General features: G+C 43.4%; 1 protein-coding gene across 1 annotated transcript in view; it reads right to left on the reverse strand.

The window, feature by feature from the left end:
- Nucleotides 1–12,606, reverse strand: part of LOC115459429 (collagen alpha-1(II) chain-like) — a gene marked incomplete at both ends in the record, with an annotated part of 66,152 nt that extends 53,546 nt beyond the window's left edge. The window contains 4 exons of the mRNA XM_030189252.1: nt 1,820–1,873; nt 2,294–2,392; nt 4,621–4,674; nt 12,508–12,606. Of these exons, the coding sequence (XP_030045112.1) occupies nt 1,820–1,873; nt 2,294–2,392; nt 4,621–4,674; nt 12,508–12,606 (306 nt within the window). The remainder of the gene's footprint in view (nt 1–1,819; nt 1,874–2,293; nt 2,393–4,620; nt 4,675–12,507) is intronic.
- Between the last annotated feature and the right edge of the window lie 2,005 nt (nt 12,607–14,611).

The following is a 14,611-nucleotide window of genomic DNA, read 5'->3' on the forward strand; positions in this document are numbered from 1 at the left end:
TTCAAGCCACAGCACTGCAGGCAAGGAAGGAACAGAAGTTGGAAACTGGAACACTCTGGTGTGCACATGTAAGACTTGTCTCTGATTCACTGGCACTGTGTGCTAAGAGGTCGCCATATGCACGCAAAAGTAGGTCAGGTGACGTCTGATGCTCGTGCCTGTGTCAGAGCTGAGGTCTGCGTATCGGCCCAGGAGCAGAGAGGATTAATAGTAACATGGCAAGTGACAGCAGATAAAAACCTGAACAGTCCATCCAATCTGCCCAATAGTCACGCTCATAATCAATTCATGATTAAATCAACAACGAACATGATATTATATACTTGATTATGGTCTTTCTTTGGAGTTTCTGGGACATAGACCACAGAAGTCCACACAGACCTACCCTTATGTTCCAACTGCTGGAGTTGTCATCGAAGCTCACTACAGCCTATTTGTCTTCTCATTTGCAGGACACAAACCATAAAAGTTTGTCCAGCATTGTCCTCATGTTCCAGCCACTGAAGTTGCTGTCTAAGCCCTTTCCAGCCCTGCCAGCAAAGGTATGCCTAGCATGCCTGCATGGGGGGCAAGGAGGACAGAGAGAAATGTGTTGTCCCCCTAGATCACCTCAGGGACCCCCTAAACTTCATGGCTGGCTATGCCCGAAGAGAGAGCCTGTTAAAAATTTCCTAGCAAACCACTGCCAGCCTGTCCCTCGCTATTGAAAGTGTGATAGTGAAACAGCACCACATACTGGCAGGACTGTAGGTGGAGGACTCCCGCCCAACTTAGATGAAACAGTGCTTGCTACCTTGCAGATGAACGCATAGTACACTTTGGCACAAAAGTGCCACTTCTCTTTGCACTTACACATGTAAAGTGGGTTAGTTCTATATATGGCGCCTAAAAATTCTGTGTAGAAAAAGAATATGTCTAGGCGTATTCTGTAAAGTATGCCTAACTTTTATAGAATATGCCTAAATTTCCACACGGTTTATAGAATACATCCAGCGTCCATCCGGACAACTAAATTTAGTCGCAACCAGTTACACCATGTAAAACTTGGTGTAAATGCCGACACCTAAATTATGCGCAGATTGGGTGTATTCTATAACAAACGTACAGACTTTAGAAATGCCCATGGCCATGCCCCCTTTTCAACTATGTGACTTAGAATTTAGGCGTTCGCATAAATTCTAATTGATGCCAATTAGTGTCAATAATGGCTTGTTAAGTGGCAATTATCAGCATCGATTGACTTGCTAACTAATTAAGTTGCGTGCACAAATCATAATACGACCAGATTTGCGCAATCACACTATACAAAATCCAGGGGACTGTGTGTAATTGCAAGGGTCCAGTTATAGAACTGCCTTTCACATGTGCAGTTCTCTCTCCCCAGATCACTTCTGCCAAATAAAGCAAAATTGTTTTATTCATTTACCATGTTGGAAACTGAAAATTTTAAATCATTGTTTATTTTATGGAAAGTGTATTATTAATGTTTTACATTGTAACTGATGTAACTGCCTTGACATGCTGAATGGATAAAGTACAGGAACTGTGGAATAACATTTTTCAAAATGGCATTTTCTACTTCTGGAAATCCCTTTTAAAAACTGCCTGCCCTGTGAATCCCAGTGGAACGGTGGCAATTTGAACAGAAAGATGCCACAAACCATTCTGAAATCAGAAAAGAAATAACGCAAGTGAAATGACGTTAAACTGCACACCTAAGAGAGATAGTTCATACAATCACAACCACCAAACATCATTTCCACTTCCAGGTTGCTCACTGGACACTTTCCCGTGTATTAAGAAGAAATAAGTGACTCACTCTCAGACCTGGAGCTCCTGGTAACCCCTTCTCACCCGCTTTCCCAGCTTCACCCTGGAGAGATTTAAAAGAATGTTATCACACAGTACCATTTAAAAAAAAAAAAAGGTTCAATGTATATGCTTCTATGTGCTCACAGATATTAATGAGAGAAATGCAGAATTTAGGGACTGAGGAGAGCAAAACTGGAGATCACGAATAAATAAAAGATAGAAGATAGAGAACCTGACTCGCTGTCATTCTGCTGCCTTATGAAGCTGACTCTGTTGACCCTGTAATTTTTATGCCCTAGAACATTAAGATCCATCCCTATGACTTCATGACCTTCTCCTCCCCAGTCCCAGGCTCTATTACACTCAAGTCCCCCATCAGTCTGTTTTCTTATTCCCATAACCTCATGACCTTAGCACACGATCCTTGTGGCCTTGTATAGGACACATCTTATATAAGCACAGGGAAGAAACATGGACTCACAGTGGCACCTTTGGGACCTGGGAATCCCATGACACCAGGCTGTCCCCGAGCACCCAGTGGGCCAGGAGGACCTGGACGACCATCCTCACCAGACAAGCCCTGTTAAAGAGCACAAACACTGCAATAAGTCACAAATCAGAAAACTAACATATGGCACATGAGAATTCCAAGCAATACTGCAACAGTGCATTTGTTGTGATTATGCTCTGCTATGATGTCTATTATGAAAAGCAAATAATCAAACTGTTATTAAATAAATAATAAGCAAACTACCAGACAGAATACCATGGTGCTCATTTTTGAAGCATATGGATGTCTCAAAAGGCTGAAATGGACGCCCATGTGCTTGAAACATCAAAATCCTGATTTTGCAAAGGCAGAATAGGGATGTCCAATACTGCAGTACATTCAAGTAGCAAGGGGCCATGTTCTGGGTGTGTTTTGGGCAGGACTAGGGAGGGCCTGAAATCAGGACGTCCCCTGGTAATTACTGAAGTGGAAGAAACATCCATGTCTAAAAGGAAGGATGCCCTTATTTAGACCTATTTGGAAGGTCCAGGTTACTGCACCACACTTATTTCAAAATAAGAACTCATAAAATACATAAAGATAGCTAAAACGTACAACAAACATGATATAAGTGTGGTGCAGTTTGGTTTGATTGAGTTTTAGAATGTATTTATTTCTGAATGTGATTCTCTCAGTAAGGGGTCCATATTTTAATGTTATTTAGATATTCTTATTTTTTTATGTATCTGTATGTTTTTAGGTTTGTTCTTCCAATAATCTTGCCCCTGACGAAGCGGTTTTCAGGCAAAACATGGCCAACTCAGGCACAGATGTCTGAATTCCTGGGAGCCTTTATTTAACAAGTACGTGTGTTTTCTACAAGGTCTGCCTCCTTGTTTTTTTATCTTCCATGTTGGATTTGGTGGACTGTTTGCCTTATTGCTTTTTCACCATTGAATATCTGGCCATTACTCAGATCCCATCGGATATTCAGCCGGGACACCCATAAGAGGAAGCAGGTACTCCCCCCCCCCCCCCCCCCCCCCCCCCGCATCCCTTTCTCTCTCTTCCCCTAATCTCGATCCCCCTCCAAAGTCAATAAAAGCCCCCACCGACATCCCCCATCCCCTGTAGCCCCCCCCCCAAGGTCTACCTTTGATAGCCCTGGTGGTCTAGGGGATTGTAAGGGCATGAGTGATGCCCACAAAATCGTGTCCATGGCAGCTGTGGTCTCAAAAGGGCTACCATGACCTCTAGCAGCAGATTCAGGTACTAAAGAGTATCATAAGACTGCCACTAGAGGTTGAATGGCCATTTGAAGCTGAAGCATCCCTCCTGACCTTACAACCCCCTAGACCACCTTTGGACCTGCTAGACCACCAGGGCTATCAAAGATAGGCCAGGAGTGCCTACAGGGTGTGGGGATGGGGGATTGTAGGGGTTCTACTTGTCTTCAGGGCGAGGGTAGGAAGGGAGCACCAGAAACTCCTCAGGCAGCTATCCTGAAGTTATCAGAGCATAAGCCTATCTTCAGTGTTGAAGCCCGGACAGCTAACCAAGCAAAGCTAGGCCTGCATTTTATGCAGTTTTATCTGCCTGGTTAGCAGGCACCCACACAACAGCCAGTTCCTCCCCAATTACACCCCCATAATGCCCCTCCCCTCTCCAGTTTCAGTTTGGCCGGTTAATGCTGATATTCAGCAGCACTGCCTGGTTAAATGCAGCTGAATATCAGTGGTAGGCCTACTGAGAGTCTCCTGCCAACTTCAATCGCTTTGAATATTGGGCACCAAACTCACAACAATACAGTCTTCATCAAAATACAATTAGAGCATGTCGTCCAACATCCCTTTCTATAATATCCAGTGGCACAGTATTTAACATATGTGTGTCTAAACTGGTACAAGAAACCAGTGCTTCTTAATCCTTTCCTGGTGGCACACCTAGCCAGTCAGGTTTTCTGGATTCCTACAATGAATATGCATGAAACAGATTTGCACTAATAGCTCATTAATGTAGGCCAATACATTTCATGCATATTCATTGCAGTGAACCTGAAAACCTGATTGACTGGGTGCCCAGGAGAGGAATGAGAAAGGCTGACATAAACAAATCACTGTATGCTTGCAACTAGGCTAAGGCTAAACATGTGGGCTTTGCCTCACAGTGCAAATGCTGACATGGAAAGCTCTCTATTGTGGAATGATGAGAGGGGACAAGATCCCCTAAGGGTTGTGTGTCTGTCAGTAATTGAGAGGCTGAATCGTTCTGGTGATTATGCAGCATGTGGGAGGTAGACATTAAGGAAGGCTACTTACAGAAGGTCCAACTTTGCCTTGAGGACCGGCATCACCAGGACGTCCAGTGAGACCCTGGAAGAAGTAGAAAAGCAACTCAATCAACAGCTGTCTAGAAATCTGTCACCATGATTTCCTGATACATGGAAAACATGAAGAAAAGGAAGTTCTGAAGAGCCGATAATGAGGACAAAAAGTTACAACACTTAACAGCAGCGGCACCAGTGCATTAGACCTCCAAGGAAGCACCAAGTAACCTGCAAGGAGCAGTAGACAAAATCCTAAAGCAGCACTAAGCAATAGATTAAGCTACAGCAATGGTGTCACAATGGTGACAAGTCATGACTTTTACAGGCAGCACAAAGGATGCCAGTGGTGTATTTAGACAAGGTGCATCATGGCGTATGCACCCCCTGTCAGATCTGGCCCCTCTCACCTTAAAATCCTCTGGGCTTTAGTCTTCACCAGGGCAGCGACAGCAGTACTCATAGCTTACCTGTGGCCTTTCCAGGACTTTCTCCCTGAACTGTCCTGCCCCTTGCGGAAGATAGGGATTTAGTAGTCAGACATATGAGGAGATAGAGAACTGAAAAGAGCATGATGGTCAATGGCACCTCTTCTAGTAGGAATAAAGTAAAAAGGAGAATGTACTTTCTTCTTCAGAGATGCCAAGTTACCCAGTTCCAGGCTGCAGATTTTGGGGCAGTTTTGGATTTCTGACCACCCCCATCCTGAAGCATTATGGGATGTGCAGCACTGATTTCAATGGGCAGGATCAGGTACTACAAATTCCACATTGCTTTGGGATGTAAGTTCAAAACCAGGACTAGCCAAAAAGTCTCCAGCCTGGTATTGGGTAATTTGGCATCTCTGCTTCTTTCTGTTATTCTGTACCTCTGAAAAACTGCTTTTGTACATCAGGTTATTAGGATCCTTACATTTCCATTTTCAAGGGCATTCAGCAAGCTGACAGACATTTAAATGCAGCTAGCTGGCTTTTCACAATCAGTTGGGCCTTTCAGAAATTTGGATTGATTCCTTTTTGGTAAATAATTCACTCGTCCTGAGCTGGAGAGGCTGAAGGTAAATCAATTCTGTATTATATGGATGGCAGCAGAAGTCCTGCCATTCTGCCTCGGCTTGCTTCATGCTTGAAAGCCCCCATCAGAGGTCACCACTGGTCAACTGGTACATGATGGTCTGTGAACAACAATTTCCATTCAGACTGCTGTCTTTTAGTCTGACTAAAGTTCAGGCAAATGTAGGGGAAAGAGATGAGTAGACAGCCTGCCTGGCACTTTGTTTGCAAAATTTTGACAAGGATTTCATTTCCTTCTACTTCCAGAGGGGAAACAAAGAGCTGCAGAACAAAAAATCTGTACAGGTATAAACTTGTATGAAAGCACAGCAGGACTTTTCACTCAAAGCATGAAATTTCAGAATTGAGCAAAACTCTCCCAGTGCTTTCTGCAGTGACCAGATGAAGGAGATATAGCTCTAGAAAGATAGTCAATATGTATTGTTAGGTCAATAAAATTTGTGGCCTATAAAACTTGATAGCTGACCTTTATTCTAGGGGCGTAGCCAGACCTCGGCGGGAGGGGGGTCCAGAGCCCGAGGTTGGGAGGCACATTTTAGCTCGCCTCCCCCAGCCGCTGACCTTCCTCTGCCACTTTCAACCCCCCCCCCCCCCAGCCAGGTACCTTTGCTGGCGGGGGGCCCCAACCCCTGCCAGCCAACGTCTTCTTCAGCGCCGGTCTCCAGCGCATTCGCTGATCTGTTTCTGTGAGTCCTGATTCCTGACGTCCTGCATGCACGTCCTGCAAAGGGCTACGCACAGGACTTGCATGCAGGACGTCAGGAGTTAGAACTCACAGACACAGATCAGAGAACGCGCCGGAGACCAGCGCTGAAGATGACATCAGCTGGCGGGGGTTGGGGACCCCCATCAGCAAAGGTACTGATGGCGGCGGCGGCAGGTCGAAAGTGGCAGGGGAGGGTTGCGGCGGGGGGGATCAAAGTAGAGGGGACCAGGGCTTAATCTGTGGGGGCCCATGCCCCCTTGGCCCCACCTAGCTACGCCCCTGCTTTATTCCTGCATAAACTTGTGCCAGCTAACTGACCTGTTATGCTTTCTTCATCCATCTGCCTGAAACTTTATTCTGACTCTTCGTTTTCCCCTTTTTTCAACTGCAATGTGCTTTTTCACACATGACAAGTTTCAGACTCATCTTCACTCCCCCTCCCCACCAAAAGCAGCTTTAAGCGAGGGTATACCTCTTCACAAGTTGTAAATGGAGCCCGATATACTCAGGTGCTCATTTTCAAAACAAAGTCCAAAAACACCATAAGGTGGCAGAAGGATGTTTTTCTTTCAAAAATGTCCAAGATACAATTTTTGACACCCCAGTTTTAGAAGTTTTGCTCCACAGTTCATTCAAATTTCAAGGGGGCGTATTGGGGACATGTTTTGGGCAGGACATGGGCAGCACCAAAAGACACACGTTTTCCTGCAGTAATAGAACAAAATGAAAATCTCTAGGGCAAAAATTAAAACATTTTTGATTAGACCTATTTTAATCATAACTAAGTGACCAAATATCCACTGGAGGGATTAAGGCATAACCCCCCTCCCACCCCCAAAGATGTGAGAGAAACAGTAAATACCAGCCTCTATGATAGATTCAGATGTTATGGCCAGTCCTATTAGAGCAGCAAGCAGGTACCTGGAGCAGCCTAGTGGTCAGTGCAGTTGACTGTAAAGAAATGGACCCAGGTCCATATCCCATCTAACTGGTACACTTATGGTAGAATGTGTGAGCCCTCCACAACCCAACAAGACCCTATTGTACCTACATATAGGTAACACCTGCAGACATAAAGGCTATTTTAGTGGTGTACTGTTGGGTACAGTAGGTTTTTCATGGGTTTTGGAGAGCTCACCATACAAAAAGTGCAAAGACTAGGGGATATTCAATTAAATTATATGGAAATACTTTTAAATCAAATAGGAGGAAATATTTTTTCACTCTAAGAATAGTTAAGCTTTGAACTCTTTGCTGGAGGATGTGGTAACAGTGGTTAGCGTATCTGAGTTTTAAAAATGTTTGGACAAGTTCCTGGAGGAAAAGTCCATAGTCTGCTATTGAGACAGACATGGGGAAGCCACTGTTTGCCCTGGGACTGGTAGCATGGAGTCTTGCTAATGTTTGGGTTTCTATACAAGAAAAAAGGAGCAATATTAACATGACATTCCTAAAGAAACCCTAAAAAAATGAAAGGAGCTTAGCGGAGATTGCATGGCAGAGGCGGGGCTGGTGGTTGGGAGGCGGGGTTAGTGCTGGGCAGACTTACACGGTCTGTGCCCTGAAAAAGACAGATACAAATCAAGGGGCTGGTGGTTGGGAGGCGGGGCTAGTACTGGGCAGACTTATACGGTCTGTGCCCTGAAAATGACAGATACAAATCAAGGGGCTAGTGGTTGGGAGGCGGGGCTAGTGCTGGGCAGATTTATACGGTCTGTGCCCTGAAAAAGACAGATACAAATCAAGGTAAGGTATACACAAAAAGTAGCACATATGAGTTACCTTGTTGGGCAGACTGGATGGACCATGCAGGTCTTTTTCTGCCGTCATCTACTATGTAATATAAGGGAGTAATAGATGTGTACCTGTGAAGTCCACTGCAGTGTCCTCTAGAGTGCCCCACTGTTCTGCTGGGATGTCTGTGTGACCAGTGTACTAAGAATGTTCTCCCCCCCCCCATATACCTCAATGGCTTGTTTTTGTGCATCTTTCCCTTGGACTTTTTTTTTTTGTTTTTTTTAGAAAACGGTCCAAAACAATAGATGCACTGAGCACAAAAACATCTAGCAAACGGCCATTTTAAAAACAAAATTGAACATTTTTCTGGTTTGAAAATGGCCATGTTCGCTACTGGACTTTTGTACGTGTTTCACAAAACGTCCAAAATTGGATTTAGATAGAAACATAGAAACATGACGGCAGATAAAGGCCAAATGGCCAATCTAGTCTGCCCATCCTCTGTAACCCCTAACTCTTTCTTTTCCTGAGCAATCCCACGTGCTTATCCCATGCCTTCTTAAATTCTGACACAGTCCTCGACTCCACAGGAGGCCATTCCATGCTTCCACTTCCCTTTCCGTGAAACAATACTTTCTTAGATTACTCCTAAGCCTATTCTCTCTTAACTACATCATATGCCCCCTCGTTCCAGAGTTTTCCTTCAGTTGAAAAAGGCTCACTTCCTGTACATTAATGCCCTTCAGATATTTAAATGTCTCTATCATATCTCTTCTCTCCATCCTCTCTTCCAGCGTATAGATGTTGAGGTTCATAAGCCTGTCCCTATATTTTTTGTGTTCAATACTAATTTTGTAGTTGCCCTCTGGACCGACTCCATCCTGTTTATATCTTTCCTTAGGTGCGGTCTCTAGAACTGCACACAGTACTCTAAATGGGGCCTCACCAGAAACTTACTCAATGGCACTATCACCTTCTTTTTCCTGCCGGTCATCCCTCTTTTTATCCTTCTGGTTTTGACTGTCACTTTTTCTCCCTGTTTGGAAGTTTTAAGGTCATCAGACACAATCACCCTCAAGTCCCGCTCTTTTTTGTATACAGAAGCACTTCACCCCCTATATTGTACCGTTCCCTCGGATTCTTGTGACCCATATCAAAAATGCCCCTCCACGGCCTTTGTCCCAGTCTCTGTCTACTGGCAAACTCTAGAAAATACACTCCATGCATGATTCAGGCGCTTTTGTTAACAGACAAAAATACAAACATGAAGTGCAATAAGAACTTTTGCAGATCAAAATGTTGTGCACTTTGAGGAGAAATCTGATTCTGCTTTATTGTGTCTGCCATTCTGCAGTGAAACAATAATGCAACAGCACTGGGTCCCCATCAGTCCCTGCTGTGCACTGTGGATGACACAGGTGAGATGGTAACACTAGTAGCGCTTTAGAAATGTCAAATAGTAGTAGTAGTAGATGGTAGCTACATGAGAGCCCTTTGGAGCACCAGCGCCATCTGCTGGTAATGTAGAAGAATTACATGTACAATGTCAACCATAGACAAAGCTTGAAGACTGTGTCCAAATTTCTGAGCTCGATACAGGCTCACAGCCTGATATTATAAAGCAAAGATAGCTTTCATTCTGCTGGGAGAGCCTATATGCTGGAACTTTCCTTCCAGTTTGAACTACCATATAGAATCTCCCCAGTGAATTATAACTTTATTATCTTCTTCATAAGCAGATATATATTACTCTTTATAGCTAAAATAAGTGTAAATTATTCTTTAAAATGCACAGAGAGATGCAAGCTATTCTTTACAATACACAAGTTGGAGTATATACATTTGGGTATATATTTACCGCTAAAGAAAGTTAAATATACGTGGAGGGGCATTTTGATATAACGTCTAAATCCGATTTTAGACGTTTTGCGAAAAATGTCCAAAATCCAGTAGCAAACATACCCATTTTCAACATCCAACCTTTTGCTTTGAAAATGGTCATTTGCTAGATGTTTTTGTGCTCAGTGTGTCTATCTGCTAGGATTATTTTCAGAAAAAAAATTCCAAGGGAAAATGCTTAAAAACAAGCCACTGGTGTGTATGAGGGGGAGGGGCAGCATTCATTCTTAGTAGACTGGCCACACAGACAACTCAGTAAGGGGCGCTGCAATGAACTTCACATAAAATGTTCCAGGAACACATCTCACAATTACTCCCTTATATTGTATGGTGAGCCCTCCGAACCTCACCAAAAACCTAGTGTATCCAACAGTACACCAATACAATAGCCCTTATGCCTGCAGATAACATCTATATGTTGGTACTGTAGGTATTTAGTGTATTTTGAAGGGCTCACACATTCTACCACAAATGTACCAGTTAGAGTGAGATATGAGCCTGGGTCCCCTTTTCTACAGTCCACTGCACCAACCACTAGGCTGCTCCAGGAACCTGCTTGCTGGTCTAATAGGCCTGGCCATAACATCTGAAGCTGTCAGAGTCTGGTATGTACTGTTTCTTTCACAGCTTTAGGGTGTGGGGGTCAGAGAGGGGTCAGTGACCACTGGGGGAGTAAGGGAACATAAAAACAAGGGGCCAGCTTGATGGACATTTGGTCCCAGCAAGCCCAGCATCCAAAAGTAGCTAATCCAGGTTACAAATACCTTGCAAGATTCTAAAACAGTACAATACATTTTATGCTGCTTATCCTAGAAATAAGCGGTGGATTTTCCCCAAGTCCATTTTAATAATGGCTTATGAACTTTTTTTTTAGGAAGCTAGCCAAAACTTTTTTAACCCCCCGCTAAGCTAACTGCTTTTACTACATTCTCTGGTGTCTACAATTTTTTAGCTATAAGTTCTACTTCAGGTATGCTGCACTATTTCCCATCCCCCATCTTTCTTTGCTGTCAGCTACATGCAGGAATTTTGGCTGGTCACAAAACTCTGATGGGACCTCCTGTTGCTAGGGCAACTCATCTACCTGGTATAACTTGTTACAAATGTAATTTACTGAGAAGAGGTATGGCAAGGACACCAACTGCAAGCCTCCAGCACATATGAAAGACCCAATTACAAGTCTCCAGCACATATGCAGCACCTATGATTGGTCCAGCGTAGAGGAGAGGTGGATGCTCACCACAGCCTATAAAACCACGCTGCAGACAAAGAAACTCTGAAAAACTGTCCATGCTTGGAAAGTGAGTTTCAGATCCGTCCAATGGCCTATTTTTTCCCGAAGGAGGTGCTTCATAGAAACTAATTTTCTATATCTTTCTTTTTAAATTTCTTTCTTACTTTCTCTCTGTTCTCTGACCTTATATGAAGAACAAACTTTTCTTCCTCCTTTTTCTCTTCTTTATATAATTAGTCTGATTACTTATAATTACCAGAGGTACTGGTGTTAGATTTTGTAAGTTTGTTACAACTGATATCTGATGCTGTGGTGGTGGGTGAGTAATTAAAGACTTTCTCTCTAATGCCTGTTGAATTTTTTGCCTGTAATATTTTGTAAGATGTTTAGAGAACAGCAAACCAAATGCGCAGCCTAGTACACTGGCAACGAATTCCAGAGTTTAATTACCGTTGAGTGAAGAAATATTTTTTCTGAATCATTTTAAATGTACTACTTTGTAGTCTCATTGTGTGCCCCCTAGTCCTAGTATTTTTGGAGTAAACAAGTAATTCACGTCTACCCATTCCACTCCCCACATTATTTTATAGATCTCTATCATATCATGCCTCAGCCGCCTTTTCTCCAAGCTGAAGAGCCTAATTCCTCCAGTAGGGATTTGGTCATTTAAGGACTCTTTTTGGTCACTTAATGACTGAAATAGGTCTAGCCAAAAATATCTTAATTTTGGCCCTAGTTTCATTTTGTTCTATTATTGCAGAGAAACATCTATCTTTTGGTGCCACCCATGTCCCTGCCCACAACATGCCCCCTTGAAATTTGGATGAACTGTGAGCAAAACATCTAAATCTGGGTGTTGAAAATTGTAATTTTGACTTTTTTTGATAGAAAAACATCCTTTCACCTTATGATGTGTTTTGGACAATTTTTGTTTTGAAAATAAACCCCATAGCTTCTTGCAAGCCATAGTCAGATATGAACATGGACAGGGACGTTAGGAAATCCGTGAATCTGGTGAGGGGACAGTAGCAATATGATAGGGATGGGGTGGAGATGGAGACCAGATTATATCCCCTGCACACCTCTACTGTTTATTACTCCTTACAATGCAGAGTTGGGTGTGCATGATGCCTGATAATATGGTTTTCGATTATAGCTTATAATGTCAGTCATTTTCATAGGCAGCACTTCATTCCTTACAGCTGACAGACTCTTTTGTATCAGAACACTTACTCTAGCACCAGGCAGACCAGGTTCTCCAGGACGGCCGGGGTCCCCGTTGCCACCCTTTGGACCTGCAAGTCCTGGCACACCACGTTCTCCTGGAGCACCCTGTAGCAGAGAAAGCAGAAGATAAAGTCTGCATGATTGTTACCCTAAAGATATAGACTCATCTTGAAAAGTATTGCCTGCACCAGAATTATTTAGTATGTTACAGACCCTGTACAGGTTCGCTAGGCTCTTCCCCCCCCCCCCCCCCCCCCCAAGGTTCTGGCTGTGGATACCCTCTAATGCAGTAGGATCCTAATTCTGCCAAACAGTTTCCACCAGTCTAGAATGTAACAATGGCCAGCACAAGGAAATACATAAAATAAAGAGAGCTCTAGGGAGTGTGGATTTCCAAATCTGTATTTCAGCATAAGTATCACAATCACAAGAGCCATTCCCTATGCATATATGTATACATGAGCAGAGGAGAGCACCAAGTCAGAAACTAGAAGGCCCAGATTCAAATCCAACAGCAGCTTCTTGTGGCCGGTAAGTTACATAAGCATCCATGTCTCAGTATCACAATCACAAGAGCCATTCCCTAGCATATATATATACATGAGCAGAGGAGAGCACCAAGTCAGAAACTAGAAGGCCCAGATTCAAATCCAATAGCAGCTTCTTGTGGCTTTGGGTAGGTTACATAAGCCTCCATGTCTCAGGGGAAGGCAATGATAAACCATTCCTGCATCATGCCAAGAAACCAAACGGGGGGGTGTCCCTCACTGTGTGGTCACCAGGAGTCAACCCTGACTCAAGGCACATCTGATCTATGATATATTTAAAACATTTTTCCAACATTTTTCATTCTATAATCACCCCCAACCAAGACAACAATATTCAGAGGCACCAGAAATCCTCTGGCTCAGAAAGCTGCAGAGATTGTCCTCTAAGACAATCTCCCAGAAGCATTATTTCAACAAACAGAGGCTGCCAAACTAGTAAAAGCAACTGCTCACTCTCACTCTCATCAGCAGGAAGGGTAGTGCTTCAGCAGCCCACCCAACCTCAGCCAGCTCTGGCAGTCACTAAAGCACTGGCCTAAGTGGAAGCCACAGGGGGCCAACCCAATCATTGCATCCTGATACCTTATTTACCTCTATGTGGTGACTCGCCCTAGAAAAGAGTTTTTTTGATTATGGTCAGAGTTGACAATTGGGCAAAATTATAATATTTAAAAAACAAAGTTACTACAGTAATATGAGATTTTAGCCAGAGTGGAGGAGTAGCCTAGTAGTTAGAACATCCAGAGGTGCCAGGTTGAAATCCTATTGCTGCTCCTTGTGATTCTTAGGCAGACACTTAACCCTTTATTACCTCCAGTAAAAAATGAGATTGTGAGCCCTTCAGTGACAGGGAAATACCCAGTGTACATGAATGTAACTCACCTTGAGACACCTGAAAAAGGTGTGAGTAAAATCCAAATAAATAAATATGGTAGCTGCAATTTAACACAGCAGCTATTGGGGGCGTTCATTCTATTTTTTTAATTGCAGGTTGTGTGTTAACATTCAGATTCATGCACAGTACCTGCTCCCAGTTAATGTGGAAGAACTTAGCACCTGCTATTTAGGAGGTGGTAAGACGTTCCAGTTTAACTCTGGATTAGATACCTAGCGCACAGTAAGTGCAACGTATTAAATGCCAAACGCCTTCCATGCCTGCTCTTCACCCATGCCATGCCCCCTGACACAAAAAAAAACACATAACACCTGGTTTACTGTGCACTAATTGTGAAATACTCCAAAGCCCCTTAACGCACCTCTGCGTGAGCAGTTAACATGGAATAAATTGAACAGTAAGGGCTAGATTCTATATATCATGCCTAAAAAAATCATTGTATTCTATAAACTATGCCTAGGTGCAGTTTATAGAATACGTCTAAATCTAGGCGTAGTTTATAGAATACGCCCAGCGCCCATTTTCTGTGACTGTATTTAGTCATGGCCATTTACGCCAATGAAAACCTGGTGTAAATGCCGATGCCTAAATTACACACAGAACGAGCATATTCTGTAACACTGTGCATAAATTCACGGAATGCACACGACCTGCCCATGCTCCTCCC

The sequence above is a fragment of the Microcaecilia unicolor genome, unplaced genomic scaffold (genome assembly GCF_901765095.1).
Source record: "Microcaecilia unicolor unplaced genomic scaffold, aMicUni1.1, whole genome shotgun sequence".
Lineage (NCBI taxonomy): Eukaryota > Metazoa > Chordata > Amphibia > Gymnophiona > Siphonopidae > Microcaecilia > Microcaecilia unicolor.